This window comes from Macrobrachium rosenbergii, chromosome 41 (assembly GCF_040412425.1).
Source record: "Macrobrachium rosenbergii isolate ZJJX-2024 chromosome 41, ASM4041242v1, whole genome shotgun sequence".
Classification (NCBI taxonomy): domain Eukaryota; kingdom Metazoa; phylum Arthropoda; class Malacostraca; order Decapoda; family Palaemonidae; genus Macrobrachium; species Macrobrachium rosenbergii.
In genome coordinates this window covers 27,628,473-27,645,178 of record NC_089781.1, presented here as the reverse complement: position 1 = coordinate 27,645,178, position 16,706 = coordinate 27,628,473, and the positions used below count along the sequence as shown (strand labels likewise).

General features: G+C 36.9%; 1 protein-coding gene across 2 annotated transcripts in view; it reads right to left on the bottom strand.

Moving 5' to 3' along the window:
* LOC136826769 (uncharacterized) overlaps positions 1-16,706 on the bottom strand; it is a 171,149-nt gene that overhangs the window by 27,274 nt on the left and 127,169 nt on the right. For both annotated transcript variants that reach the window (XM_067084191.1, XM_067084192.1), the window contains exon 5: positions 12,529-12,695. In XM_067084191.1, the coding sequence (XP_066940292.1) occupies positions 12,529-12,695 (167 nt within the window). The remainder of the gene's footprint in view (positions 1-12,528; positions 12,696-16,706) is intronic.

The following is a 16,706-nucleotide window of genomic DNA, read 5'->3' as shown; positions in this document are numbered from 1 at the left end:
AGAAAATAGGGAATATAAATAGGGAATATCTATGAGGGAATGTAAAACTACTTTCTCTGTGGACTGAAAGACAGTCCATTAGTGTAGCCCTAGAGTCTTTGTTTCAAAACCTGAAGCATCCTGAAGGGAAAGACATGGAATCTGAGGCAAATTTAGGATGTTTATGCAGTTCTAGCAGTAACACAGTCTTCATAACATCAAGATTCAAGGACAAAAGTGCATTGGCCAACAAAGTAGCAGTAGCGGAATTTTCAGCAACGTTGGGAAATATAATTGGGGAGAACAACTTTCATCTTGAAGAAATGTTCAACTTTGATGAGCCAGGACTTTTCTGGAAAAGAATGCCAGATCATTCACAGCCAAGGAATAGCAATCTATGCCTAGTCTACAGGTCAGAAAAGATCATTTGACCCTTCTGTTAGGATATTGTTGAAAGGATTTTAAGTTTAAAGGTACTGCTGGTGTATCATGCCCAGACTCAAAGAACATTGAAGAATATCACCAAGGCCTTGCCCAAAGTTACATGGACATCAGACCCCAAGGCTTGGGTAAGAGTCATCAGTTTTGAGGATTGGTTCTTCAGCCACTTCGTACCAGCAATGTAGATATATTGTAAGGGAAGGAGCATTCCATTTAAGATACTATTTTAGACAATGCTCCTGGCCACCTGTGAAATATCACTTCCATCCCAATGTCACTGTTGTTTCACCCCTTCCCTCAACACCACCTCTCTCTTACAACAGATGGACCAGGGGGTCATCGCCATTTTCAAGTGCTGTTACCTTCAGTGTGCGCGAAGACAGAAATGACTGGCAGTTTCACAAGCTATGACTTTTGGAAGAAATAAGACTTTTATAAGGCTATATGCTTAATTTTAAATAGTGACTGGAATTAAATTTTAAGCATGGCTATGAATGGTGTATTTGCCCACAATTTGTTCACAACTTTCATGGTTTTGGTAAAGGTGAGTAATGAGCTGCAGATGGATTTGGAGGAGGATTTCATATCATTAACTGAGGCAGATAAACAGTCCCTGACAGAGGAGGATTTCATAGAGCTTCATGGACAACATCATGAAGAGCAGGAATCAGATCCAAAGCCACAATTCACTTTCAAAATAACGCAGCAGGCCTTTCACACTTGGAGAAATGTCTTGCATTGTTTGAGATGAACCCCAATGCTGAATGCTTTGCAAAATTGTGGAGGCAGTTCAATATAATCTTGTTCCTTAGACCCATTTTAGAAAGATGCAAAACTATTCAGAACAATACTGGTGAGCTCATGGTTCACACTGAATGTCAGCGGCAAGAAAAGGAAGAGATAGAAGTACTGGATGGCAACCTCATCTGTCAAAGCCAATGATGTAGTCCCGCTCTCTCCTCCAGCCTCCACCTCTGGCCTGTCAAGCACATCAGTGTCTCCCATCAGGTACATTTTTGTTTTTTTCAGATTAGTGCCTGAATGAAAATATGTACTCCCTAGTTTTATTAAAAACTGTAAAAATGTTGAACATCAAAAAGACATCAAAAGTGTCATATTGGTTGCTTACTGGGTACATAGGATTGTTTCTTGGTGAATGATTTTAGATATTCTTTACAAAAGGGTTGAAGTATTGTATTATTATGTGACAAGGCTATTAATGATGTTATGTAGAGTTTAATCTTTGTTTTCCAAGCTATTCATGCAGTTGAAGTAATTTTTTTACTCAAGCTGCAAGTTTCAGAACCATTTACTACTGATGTTATGTGAGGTATACCTATATTTAGAAATGGACAAGGTGGAACATTGAAATTTTTTTTACTCTGATACCAAAATGAGAAGTTGTATTTTAACAACTTTCACTATCACAATTGATCCCAGATCCTCTTAACTGCCAAGAGTGACCAGATTTGCTGAATAGCAGTACCTATAGGCATTAAATGTACCATGGTGTCAGACATCTCGGTTCCAGAGGTCTTTTAATCCTCAAACTGTTGGAATCTGGAACAGTTTCCCCAAAGATGTGCAATTAGAACCTTAAGAGTTCCAGCAAAAATGCAATGCATTACTACTCTAAAACAATTCACCTTGTACATAATTTAATAATTTATGTTTTTATATATTTACTTATTACAGTGCGCCCCATTTTTACGCAGGGATAGGTTCCAGAACCTACCATGGAAGTGCAAAATCCACGGAAATGCAAAAATCCCCTCTAAAAATGCTTATATCTGCCAAATACCTTGGACCCCTTAACTAAAATTCTTATAACTGCCTATTTTAACATTTCATTGCTTAATTTGATATTTCAAACAAAAATATACCTTACATTATCATACTAAAACAATTTAATATCATTTCAAACAAAAATACACCCCAAACCATCATCCCAAAACACCCAAAGTAACCTTACATTACAGTACTCTCCTATTACTGTTACTCTTTAAGTAGGCTATATACACCCTTTAATGCTTATAACTGCCTGTTTTAACAGTTCATTGCTAAACTTGACAGTTCAAACAAAAATATACCTCAAGCTATCATCCCAGAACACCCTAATATTTCAGTCATTTGCAAAATTAAGTACCAGCCTACAACTATTACCACTAAGTATCCCCTATTATGCAGACACACACGTTTTCTCTGGCCTAAGTAACTTTACGCATCATTCTGCGCATACTGTAATGCACTGGGAGTACATTTTACGTATGTTGATACTTTCCCGTGTTGAAAGATAACTTTGAAATGATATTTACTGTACAGATACATATTTTAGGGTAGTACTACTGTACAGAGCATATCTAAAATACGTGGGTAGTTTAGAACAACGGGACACGTACCTCCACACAGAATGCTAGGTTTGTTACGTCATGTTAGTATTTTCGTGATTACATAAAAATACATTTATGATAAAAAAAAAATGATTTACTATAGTAAGTTCTTGATTTACATCGTTTTGTGGTTAGTCCTCAACATCCCCCATAAATTTATTAAAAATTTCTTATGCATTCATTCTCTCTCTCTCTCTCTCTCTCTCTCTCTCTCTCTCTCTCTCAGTATATATACTGTATATATACTTTAATGAGAAAACACTACAAGTTATCTATAAGTTATTTTACTTACAGAATCCATTTATATTGTACTGATCCAATCACCATAGAAATATTTGAAATCCAAATTTCATATGTAAACTTAAAAAACATGAAAATAACAAAATCTAGCAAGTTCACAACAGATCATATTTTTTGCTTTGTCTGACTTATTGTATCGTATTTCATTACTAGTTTAGTTGTCTATGATTATCACACACATAACAGTACACAAGAGAATATTTTATCACTGTTGATTTTTCATCTCGAATCACCGCAAAAATATTTAAAATCCGAATTTCATACGTAGGCAACACTCATTCTTACTCCCCTCCTAGCCATTGCGAAGTCTCGTCCCAAGAAAGGTTACTGTGCTTCCTAAAGTTCTCTCTCTCTCTCTCTCTCTCTCTCTCTCTCTCTCTCTCTCTCTCTCTCTCTCTCTCTCTCTCTCTCTCTCTCTCTCTCTCTCTCTCTCTCTCTCTCTCTCTCTCTCTCTGAGATAAGAGAAAGATTGATTTTTTATGCATGTTTATTTGTTTCGTACAGTATAGTTTTATAGGTAAACGTGATGTTACTTTGTCATTCATTTTTTCATATTTTCAATGCATAATTACAAATTTCTGCAATTTAATAAAAGCAGACTGGAAAATAAAATGAAAATAATTAGCGAAGATTTCAGATACTGTATAGTATGCCTTATCATCCAAAAACACTTTACAGTACAGTAATACAATTTCAAATACATCTTACATTACCCTTGAGAGAGAGAGAGAGAGAGAGAATAAACTTGTTTTAAGCTCATTCTGGGGAACACCTATCATTCTAGGGTGGGCCACAGAATGGGCTTAACAAGTTTAAGATTTGTATTAAAGATTATTTAATTTGTATCACTGTAAACATTTTATAGATATTTTGCTGTGTAGAGAGAGAGAGAGAGAGAGAGAGAGAGAGAGAGAGAGAGAGAGAGAGAGAGAGAGAGAGAGAGAGAGAGAGAGAGATTGTAAATTTATTAAAATTATTCTGGGGCCCACCTGTCATTCCAGGGTGGGCTCCAGAATGAGGTTAACAAGTTTACGATTTGTATTACAGATTTAATTTGTATTAAACATTTTATAGATATTTTGCCGTTTACATTAACCCTTTAACGCCGAAGCCCTATTTACAAAAACGTCTCCCGTATGCCGGCGGCGTTCAGTGAGTTAGTGCCGAAGCAGAAAAAAAGTTTTTTTCAAAAAATCACAGCACGCTTAGTTTTTAAGATTAAGAGTTCATTTTTGGCTCATTTTTGTCATTGCCTAAAGTTTAGTATGCAACCATCAGAAATGAAAAAATATCATTATCATATATAAATATTGGAATATATGACAGCGGAAAAAAAAAAGTATATAATTGTATACAAATCGCTGTAAGCAAAACGGTTAAAGCTAATGAGTTAATTTTTTTTAGTTGTATTGTACACTAAATTGCGATGATTTTGGTATATAACAAATTTTAAAACGATCAAAGCAACACAGAGAAAATATTATCACAAAATGATGCATGAATTCGTAACGCGGACGTAAAAAATGTTTTTTCAAAATTCACCATAAATCGAAATATTTTGCTAGAGACTTCCTGTTTGTTGAAAAATGAAGCTAATTGATTGAATATTACTAGACTGTAAGTGTTTTAGCTTACAATTGCAGTTTTCGACCATTTCGGTCGAGTTAAAGTTGACCGAAAGTCAAATTTTTTCTATTTATCGTGATTTATATGGAAATATTTCAAAACCGATAAAAGCTAAAACCAAGAGTTTTGTGTTGTATTGTACATGAAATTGCACACATTTTCATATATAAAAGTTTATGTAACGACTAATATAAAGCGGTGCAAATATTACGACAACGAGACGAAAGAATTTCTGAGATGTTCGGCCGAGTTACCGCGCAGACGTAAGGAAAATGTTTTTTTAAAAAATTCACCATAAATCGAAATATTGTGCTAGAGACTTCCAATTTATTGCAAAATGAAGTTAAACGATTGAATATTACTAGAATGTAAGAGTTTTAGCTTACAATTGCGTTTTTTGACCATTTCGGTCGAGTTAAAGTTGACCGAAGGTTGAAATTTTGGCAGTTATGGTGATTTATATGAAAATATTTCAAAACTGATAACAGCTACAACCATGAGCTATTTTCTGTTGTATTCTACATGAAATTGCGCACATTTTCATATATAAAAGTTTATGTAACGACGAATGTAAAACGATGCAAACATTACGACAACATGACGAAAGAATTTCTGAGATGTTCGGCCGAGTTATCACAGCAAGAGACGTAAGGAAAAAAAAAAATTTTTTCAGAAATTCACCATAAATCGAAATATTGTGCTAGAGACTTTGTTTGTTGCAAAATGAAGGTACGTGATTGAATATTACTAGAATGTAAGAGTTTTAGCTTATAATTGCATTTTTTACCATTTCGGTCGAGTTAAATTTGACGAAGCTTGAAATTTTGGCAGTTATCTTGATTTATATGAAAATATTTCAAAACTGATAAAGCTACAACCATGAGTTATTTTCTGTTGTATTCTACATGAAATTGCGCACATTTCCATATATAAAACTTTATGTAACGACTAATATAAAACAGTGCAAACATTACTTATTAACAACGAAAGAATTTCTGGCGCAGACGTAAGGAAAAAGTTTTTTTCAGAAATTCACCATAAATCGAAATATTGTGCTAGAGACTTCCAATTGGTTGCAAAATGAAGGTAAATGATTGAATATTATCTAAATCATAAGAGTTTTAGCTTAAAATTGCATGGGTTGTATTTTTTTTACCATTTCGGCACATTTTCATATACAGGCAGTCCCGGTTTGACGGTTTAAAGGTTGACGCTTTTCAAAAATTCATCAGAAATTTTCGCATCGTCGCGCGATCAGTTATATGGCCCCAAAATGGCAGAATAATCATAATTTGAAGGTTTTTTGATGTAATATCAATAAAATATTTCCAAACTGATAAAAAAGTTTTATAACCATGGGTTGTATTTTGCGATGTTGTATTGTACATGAAATTGCGGAACATTTTCGTAAATATATAAAACTTTATGTAACGGCTAATATAGAACAGTACAAAAATTACGACAAAATGACGAAAGAATTTATGAAATTTTCGGCTGAGTTACCGCCCGTGTGTAAGAAAAAGTTTTTTCAAAAACTCACCATAAATCGAAATATTGTGCTAGAGACTTCCAATTTGTTGCAAAATGAAGGTACATGATTGAATATTACTAGAATGTAAGAGTTTTAGCTTACAATTGCGTTTTTCGACCATTTCGGTCGAGTCAAAGTTGACCGAAGGTTGAAATTTTTTGTAGTCGACGTACGGTACGTCCACTTGGCACCTAACAGACAATTTTAGTCGACGTATGATACGTCCAATAGGCGTTTAAGGGTTAACATTAACATTTGAAAATTAGTAAATCATTTGTTATCATAAAAATATATTTAGTCATGAAAATATAATGAAAATTAGTGAATATTGCTCTACTGTATACAAAAATTCATGAATTAGTGAAATTTCCCTTGTGGGCAAGTGAATAGTATGTTCCATAAAAATCTGCAATAAAATGAAACATGGAAATATGAAGTGCGTAAAAATAGGCGGGGGGGGGCACTGTAATTTTTTCTTTTATAATAACTGATCTCTTCTTTCTGTATTTCCTATTGCTGTACAGTATCTTCTGTAACTTCTTTGAAATGGAAACCATATTCTTTGGAAGCCCAAATTTCAAGTCAGTGGCCCCTGTAGGCTTGTTCCATATGAATAGGGGTTTTATCTTCTGGATAATAATAATACATGCAGTCCCCTGTTAACGGCGGGGTTCCGTCCCTGGCCAAGCACCACTAACTGAAAATCGGCAATAACAGCACCAAAAACCCCGTTTAACGGCGCCATTAACCAGATATCAACACCTAAAATCCTGCTTAAAGGTGCCATTAAACGGATATCAGTGTCGATAAACTTTTTACCAGTGCTGAAAATCCAGTTAACGACGTCTCTAGCCAAGCACCGAAGCGCCGTTAACCAATGCTGCCAGTAAATGGGGATTGCCTGTAATAATAATAATAATAATAATATTAATAATTAATAATAATACTGTACTGTAATAACAACACCAAGACTTCTTGAAGAGCCTCATGTGAACATCACACTCAAACCTCTCTCAAATTTACCATTACCATGACCTTTACCATTACACAGTATACTGATAGCCTCTCACATTTTTCTTTGAGATATTCTGGGCAAGTGTAAATGTTCTGGGCAAGTGTAAATGTAAAAAAGTGCTGACATATTCACGAGTCAGTGCTGACAAAGGGCCATCGTCAGTCTTGCTTCCCATGGAGACGGAAGGCATCATTCCTTGGGTGACGTTTTGGCCATGCCAGAATGTTCCAATAACTGGAAGTCATCAAGTTCCATAGGGCATTCGTTTGCGGGTTCACTCTCATGCGCGTGTCATAGGAAGTGTGAATTTTCCATTTTGAGTACAGGCTAGACATTCGGGTCTTGATTTCTTAAGTGAAAGATCCGCTTTCCTGGAAGACTTTGTGTAATGCCTGTGAGGTGAGCCGAGACTTTGTTTTTCAAAAACCCTAATGGGTTTTAATAACTTTCTTTAACATGTACTGTTCTTTGCAGTTACCAATATTTGAGTATCTTTTTTCCCCATTTATTTTTATTTTCCATGGCTCTTTGATTTTTACTGATTTTCCTGAATTTTGATTTTGCCAGTTTTATTACGTGTATTTTTGGGGCTACAATAGTAAAGTGGGAGATACCCCACATTTATTTTTTCCTCAGTGCCTATTTTTAAAAGTTTTTTTTTTTCCTTTGTTTCCTCAGGTGCACTGAATAGAGGTCAAATAAATGGATGGGAATGTGACTTATCATGACTTCGGTCGGGTTTGATTTATTTTGACTCTTACGATGTAGAGCCTCAATTGGTTGAAGTTGTTAGCACCATGTTATATATTAATGGGATTTATTGTTGGGTTGTCATTTCTGGGATATAGATATCCCCATTACATTTTTTATTTTATTCCAAACCATTTGCAATGTTAGACTATGGAATAAACTATATTTTTGTTGACATGCTTTTCCTGAAATTGCTTAGTTCATTTAGTGATTTGGATTGAGAGAGAGAGAGAGAGAGAGAGAGAGAGAGAGAGAATATTTTTGTTGACATGCTTTTCCTGAAATTGCTTAGTTCATTTAGTGACTTGATTGAGAGAGAGAGAGAGAGAGAGAGAGAGAGAGAGAGAGAGAGAGAGAGAGAGAGAGAGAGATTGACCTAATAAGAGAGAGTGTGTGTGTGTGTGTGTGTGTGTGTGTGTGTGTGTGTGTGTGTGTGTGTGTGTGTGTGTGTGTGTGTGTGTGCGTGCTAGCTCAGTGTTCATGTGGGCCAATGTTACCATGATTCCTTTCGGGATATAAGTTAATTATGTCATTGACCTAATAACAGAGGTAGTAAGAGGTTATGACCTTAGTTGACTCTGTATAACATATACAGTAGGCTTCTCCAAAATAACACTGAAATCTGTCATTTTGTTTTCAGACTGACAAATCATTCTCCTTTTTTATTAGAAACTTCAATTTCTCAATTCATGAACTGTCCCATGGAATTGGTCCCATTTTCCAGCTCCCGTAGTTCAAATATGAGTTGTCTTTACCAATCCATACCATTTCCAAAAACCAAGAAGAGAAGTTGGTGTAATTATAGTGCTCGCAATTATTATGATTTGAATATCAGAAATGGTCAGGATGCTTTTTCTGTATTAAAAGCATCGTTGCCATATGTTTTGATATGCTTTCAACAATTCTGATCTGCATTTCTATAAAAAATTAGTATTTGGGGGACTTGGGGCCCCCTCCAAGTTCAACAGCAACAGTGAAACACTAAGGGAAACAGATAGTACATCTGAAAATTCTGACTGATAACAGCAAGGCTAACAGACTAGCCCTAGGACATGCCATATGGTTTAGTTTGCAAGGTGATATGGTATGCTAAGCCTAGATACTTCCATGTTTGATTTACAATATCTTAGGTCAGGTTATTATCTTCATTTATCAGAAATTAGCAGTTTGAGAAAGAGGCCCCTGGGCCTTAGAAACCCAGTGAAAATGGTGGACTACAATGGGAAAAGATGGTACATTTGGAAATTCAAATTTTGACTAAGGTATGGTAATAGGCCTAGCCTAAGTTCATAACATACAATTCAGTTTTGCAAGGTGATGTGGTATGCTTGGCCTAATCATGTTAAGAAGAGAAGTTCAGTGTGACAAAGCACCTGGTCAGGTAAGCCCTAAGAACCCGTATGATTGCTGGCATCTTAGGTCAAGTTAAGAGAGGAGAGGTGTTTTTTTCCAACATCCCTTCTCCCCTCAGTCAGGTAGGACCTGACATCCTAGGTTGGGTTAGGTTAAGACACATCTACAGTATGTTTTCCTCTTACTTTTTGCATTTCCCAATCGAAAACCCCAGATTTCCACTATCAGAATTAAAGGGGGCCTGTCACTGAAAACTGACAGAAATGAAGGTCATTGCAATTATACAAAATTCAAGTACAGTCATCACCCAACTTACGAATATTCAAGTTACGAACATTCTGAGATAAGACCAGACAGGGTCAAAAATTAAAATTTTGCTCTGGGCTTCTATTCAGCTAGTAAGAATTTTTGCAAAGAACAGAAGAATCTGAGGAAGAAGAATCTGTTCCTTTAACCCTTTCCTTGATTATCCTAAGTACTCTTGTGATTAACTACCATGTATTCTTCTTACAATCACAAGAATACTTGTTCATACTCATAAAATATTCCTACTCATTTCTATCTTCCAAATTTAACTCCTTCTTTGATGAATTCCCATTTTCTATATTCCCTCTCCTCACAGGAAACACTTAGTATTTATGCCAATTGATGGTGGTGTGCATTGTTTGCTTCGTGAACTTCCAATGTCAGACGCTGCTCCTGCAAAATTCTCTCCAAGTTCATAAATTTTATTTTCTAGTTTTTACCTTTCTAATATCCAAAGGAATTCTTTATAATATACTGTACTGCATAATTTAAAAATACAGTGAAAATAGTATAATTTATGACTCCCGAGTTAACTCAGGAAAATCAACATCAGCAAAAATTAAGCACTACTATATTAAAAACCAATTTACGAGCAATTCAAGATACGAACGGACATCCAGAACATAACTCATTCATAAGTCAGGAGTGACTATAATTATAGTAAAATATGTTAAAAAATCTTTAATAATATGTGAAAATAATTAATAAACAATTGTGACTAAAACTACCATAGTGCCAGTTAAAATAAAATGTGAATGAGAAGCACAGAATTCTATAAAATATAGGTTCCTGACGGGGGATCTCTCTCTCTCTCTCTCTCTCTCTCTCTCTCTCTCTCTCTCTCTCTCTCTCTCTCTCTCTCTCTCTCTCTCTCTCAACTATTTCTGAATGAAAATCTACTGTATTACCTACATATTCATTTTATTATTACAGTATTAATAAACTTCAAATCATTTGGAGATAGAAAAGCAATGATGTTGTTTATTCTTATGGGTTTGTCATAATTTCTCTTTTCTCTTCAAAACAATTTCTTTAAATCAATTTTTAATCAAAACTAGTGCATTACTTTTGGATTCAATTTATATTACAAATTTGTTGGGAGGTAACCAAGACAAAATAATGCTGTACATAATCCGATTAAATCTTAGACTAGAAGGCAACAGCCTAGCCTGTTACAAACTGCAAAGACCCTGCCACTGCATCCAAACCCCCAACCTCTGGTTCTTTGATATTTCACTGTACAATATTGTACGTACTTAAAGAATGATCTTGACATTAAAGAATGAAATAGAAAATGAGACCAAATTACAACTGCTGCAGGAAATAGGAGCTACTGTATTTCTGAAGTGTAGCAAGCGCCACCAAACCGAAAACTTTTAATACCAATCCAGAGTACTGGAACGACTCCCCACATTGCTGACCTCTCATGGTCAGGTCAGAAACTTGACCTAGTTCTGATACACTGGATGTGGGTTTGAATTCTGCTTTGGATATCAAAATTACTACTTCATATTCTTGCATTTGAATCTAAGGCTTTGTGGTGACAAGCATGTCCAAAAAAGTGTGAAGAATTTGAGAAGTTAAGAGGACATTGTGGTTATTACAATTACCTACTGTATATGGTTATAGGACACACTGTTACTAGGCACCTGGAATAATTTTTTACAGATTATCACTAGGTGTTCGGAGCCAAAATTATTTGAGAACACAATAATATTTTATTAGTTTTGTTGTTCTGAATAATGTAACATGACTACTAAGCTAATAATCTGAAATTTCAAGAAAAAACCAATAACTGGTCTTGGTCTTGAATTTTATGAAATCCAAAAAGCTGCTGGAGGTTGTACCTGTAACATTTACGGTAAAATTATGAACACCACAGTGTTAATGGATGGTGCGGTCACAGAAAGAAAACCAGTTGATGCAATCATAACAAGATAAAAAAGACAAATTCCTGGAGAATCTACATTCACTTGTTACCAAATCTCAACAAGGCTAGACTGAGACAACACAAAACAGCAAGATGAAGGGGTCTGATGCAATAGCATCTTCAGGAAGAGGAGCCAGTCAATCAGAATAGCAATAAATAAAGGATTTGCAGTACAAAAACCAGTAGGAAGGCCTAAAAAATTACTGGGAAAGGGCAAAGATATAAAGACCTGGACCAGATGGGAATTTGGGCAGTGGGTGCACAAGACAAAAGAGAGCTGATGGAAACCATTTGAAGTTTAACCTCCCAGAGGAAACAATGTACATAACACTAATAATAATGATAAAAAAATTAAAATATAGAATTTTATTTTAGTGTAATAATTATGCAATTCCAAGTAGTAATTCTCTTTCTTGGTTCCTCTCTTGTCACTATCTCTCTATTTTTTTATTCATCATGGTAATACATTAAATTACCAAGCTTGCCTGAGCACAGAATTTTTAACCAACAATATTTTCTGACCGTCGCCACTTATTTCTTCAGAATTTTGGACTGCTCCTCAGTACCTGCAGTGCACCCCAAATGGTGCGCTGTTGGCATTACTAAATGGTTGTTAGCAACATCCCTTTGGCCCCTAGCTACAGCCAATTTTTAGCTTTTTACATTACCTCTTTTCCCTTTTTCTTTCGTCCCTACAGTCCACAAAGCCATGGCTTTACAGAGGTCCTTAAATAGAATTGTGGCTGCTTTCCATTACAAATTACATGTCTTGGATACAGAATAATGATAAGAAGCCAAGTACAAAAATCATTTGGTCACAAATAGCCTGACACTTTAGTCTTGAGAGTAAAAACATACACAGTACCCCACAGAAAGGACCTTGAAAATTAAAGGAAACAAACATTACCTCTGAATGACTTGAAACAAAGTTCACAGCTGAACTTTATCTCAGAAGCTGCTTGGTGAATTCTTCTAACATGACTCATGTATGATGTTCTTAACTTGAAACTAACACCACAAACACAGACATGCCTTGGTGTATCCTCATGAATTGCACTATGAGCATTTAGTGAACTGGAAACACAAGATTGACATGAATTACTACTTTTAATTATTCATAATCTTGGCTAATCTTCATTAAACACACAATATACTGTATCACAGTGATATAGAACATTTTCTCTCTTGAGATTCATTGAAAAGATATACAATACAAAAAAATTTTCAGAATAAAACTACTGTATAATTATATACACATTATTATTCATCTACTACAAATCTATATTACTCTACAAGATAAGGCATGGTTTTGCAAGAGATGCTCATGATATATGTTAAGAAGGAACAGACCAGTGAAAGATTTTTGAGAAGTCCAAGTTAAGTAATATTATACAGAAAAAGGATGGCTAAATGAAAAATTAAGTATGCAAGGTAAATATCTTTAATAAGAGGTAAACTGAAGATAAAAAAAATTATAAAAACATAATTACCAGGAACAAAAAATTATAAATACTAAACTTATAAGTTACAGGCAATGCATGTTCAGAAAACCCAGAATTAGGCTGACGTTCAGAAATATTTTTATCGTGTCCTACTATAATTTCAGTATAACAACTTGTAAACTACATGCACTGAAGGAAGTAGTGATGGTTCTGCACAAGTTAAAATTTGTTCTAAACTACAACCTGGTCCAAAGTCCAGGTAGGAATGCATTGCCAGTGACTTGTATGTTTTAGTGATTATAAGATTTTGTTCCTGTTAAATTTTATGTTCTCGTTGGTTTGACATATTAAAATTGTTTACTTTCCCTAATTCTTCATTTAGCTATCCTGTTACTGTATAATACATATACTGTATACTTACTTTACTTGACTCAAGTAAGGAAGTAGGGAAACCAAGATATGTCAGGATGAGAATTTAAACCAGATGGAAATTTAGACAGAGAGTAAGAGGAGAATCAACAAAAATTACAATTTTATGATAAAATAAAGTTTTATATATACTGTACTTACCAAGTAATTACATGGCTATGAGCTTCCTACCTACGGCAGCCTAAAAATTCAAAATTCACGGTAGCACTAGCACCTGTTCTGGTGTAGGTACATGCCCTGCCCACTGTCGGGGACTGTGAGGAACAACTAGGCAGAAAGCTTCAATTCGTTTGCACCCTTATGTCAAAGAGAGGGGAGGAGGGCGGGCTCCGATCATGTGATTACTTGGTAAATATATGTAAAACTTAAACATTTTATCATAAAAATGTCATTTTCATATAAGTGACTTCCCAAGTAATTACATAGCTGATTCCATATTGGAAGGAGGTGGAATCTTTGGACATACTCTATACCAAACCATTAAATAAGATAATGAATTTGACATGGAAAAGTTACAAGCACTGATACAATGCTTGTTGTTCCTTACCTGGCAAGGGAGCGCTGCAGCTAGGTACTGCCTCTGGTTGGCACTCCTCATCTTGCAGCGAGCGTGGCTGTATAGCCAAGTCGCTCCTGCAGGAACTTTGCAGAGAAGGAAGTACACCCTTGACTTGCAAAGTTACAAAAGATGCTCTTGCCCTGGGCACAGACCAGAATAGGACCACAACACTAATGCCTACACTGTATTTACAAACCATCACCCATACTGATAAAAAACTGGCGGGCACTCCAGACACAGCATGTCCCCAGGCTTCCCATAACTCGACACCTTAATTCAAGGTGAAGAAAGCAGAGGGACAGCAGATTCCCTATGTTTCCTCTCCCAACACCATGCCAGCCACAGATAAAGTGTGTAGCGAACACGGACTTGTACCTCCAGAGGGTAGATTGCAGGACACTCGAAAAGAGACATGTTATGTCTGAAAGCAGGAGAGGTTGCGATAGCTCTAATTTCATGGGCTTTTGCTGGACATGGAAGTCTCTCCTCTTCCTCTGGTCCAAGAATGTCCATTAAATTCTTGATAGAGAATGAACAGGGCCACAGGTTGGAAGGGTCCTCGTTCTTGGCAAGGAATCCAATCAAAAGGGAGCAAACTCTGTTCCCTTTCAAAAATCCAGTTCTCTTGTCAATCGCTTGGATTTCACTAACACGTTTGGCCGTAGCCAATACTACCAAAAAGAGAGAGTTCTTGGTTAGGTCCTTCAGAGAGGCAGAGCAAAGACGTTTGTAAGGAGGGGGGCTGAAATCCATTTCAGAACAACGTCTAGATTCCAAGAGACTGCATTTGATTTTGGTTGCTTGATGGAATCAAAAGCTTTAATGAGGTCAGATAGGTCCTGATTAGAGGACAGATCCAAGCCTCTATGCTTAAAAACAGAACTAAGCATAGATCTGTATTCTTTGAGAAGTCGAGGTGGAGAGTTTCTTGGATGTCTTTAGATATAGTAAGAAATCAGCTACTTGGCTGACAGAGGTCTCAGAAGAAGAGACGTTATGGCATCTGCACCATCCCCGGAAGACTGCCCACTTTGATTGGTAGTGCTTGTTAGAAGAAGGCCATCTGCATTCAAATTAGCTTTTGCCACTCACTTCAAAAACACTATCGCTCTGATGAGACGCTTGACAGTCTGTAGACTGTCAGGGCAGGGCCAGAGCGGACAACCCTTAATGGAATCTGAGGAAGTGGGGCTGTTTGAGCAGTGACTGCTTTTGTGGCAGGAGCCTCGGGAAGTCTACTAGCAGTCATATCAAATCAGGAAACCATTCTTTCCTCGGCCAAAAGGGGGCAACTAGAGTCATCGAGACTTTTGGCGAGACATTAATTTGCTTATATTACTTCCCTTATCATGCTGAAGAGAGGAAAGGCATAGACATCGAGGCCTGTCCAGTCTAGGAACATCACATCTGTCTTCCAAGCTAGAAGATCTGGGATTGGGAACAGAAGCGAGGAAGTCTGTGGTTCTTTGAAGTCCCAAACAGGTCTATGGATGGTGTGCCCCACAACCTCCATAGGTTGTTGCAAACCAAAGGATCCAGGGTCCATTCCGTTGGAAGGACTTGTATGAGGCGACTCTGACCGTCTGCCAGAACATTCACTTCCCCTTGGATGGACTGCATCAGTAACAAAACCTGGTTCTGATGTGCCCAGGAACAGAAGTTCCCACGTTACCTCATAAAGAGAGAACAAGTGGGTCCCCATTGCTTTCTGATGTACGAAAGTGCTGTCGTATTGTCTGTGTGAATTGTTACTGTCTTGCCACGCACCAGGGTCGAGAATGACTGGAGACCCAGATGAATGGCCTTCAGTTCCTTTATGTTGATATAGGAACTCCTCAAAACTTTCGACCATGTTCCCGACACTTCATGATTCCCTAAATGAGCTCCCAGCCTGAATCTGATGCTTCAGAGTAAAAATCTAGGTCGGGGCTTGCTGGAAGGAGGGACTTCCCTTCACCAGGTCTGTCTTCGTATGACCACCATTGAAGATCCTGTTTGATTTCCGATGTTATCGGAAAGTGAAGGAGCCCTCCTGAGTTTTCCTGCTCCAGTTCGCTCTTAGATAGAATTGGAGCAGTCTCATGTGAAATCTGCCCAGTTTCACAAACTTCTCGACTGTGGCTAACGTTCCTAAGAGGCACATCCATTGAGCCGCTGAGCATGACTGAAGAGGAAAAGAAACTCTCTGACAGATCGAAGGCAAGAGGTGACTCTTCTGGGGGAGAGAAAACCCCAGAAAGTCAGAGAGTCTAGTCATTCTCAAATATAGAATCTGTTGAGTTGGAGTCGTCTGTGACTTCTGGATGTTTATCCGAATGCCGAACTCCCTTGTTAGGCAAAGTGTTTTTGTTAAGTCCTCTGCGCATTTCTCTCTCAATGGAGATCTGAGAAGCCAGTTGTCCAGGTAGCAGGAGATGTTTATCCAGAGAAGGTGGAGCCATTTGGAAAGAGGGGCATGGATCCAAGTGAATACTTGTGGGGCCATGGACAGGCTGAAGCACAGGGCCCGAAATTGGAGAACTTCCCTTGGAACACAAATCATAGACACTTTCTGGAATCCCGATGAATTGGGACGTGAAAGTAAACATCTTGCATTTTGAGGGTGACCATCCAGTCCCCCTGATGGATGGCCAACTTGACTGACTGATTTGTCTC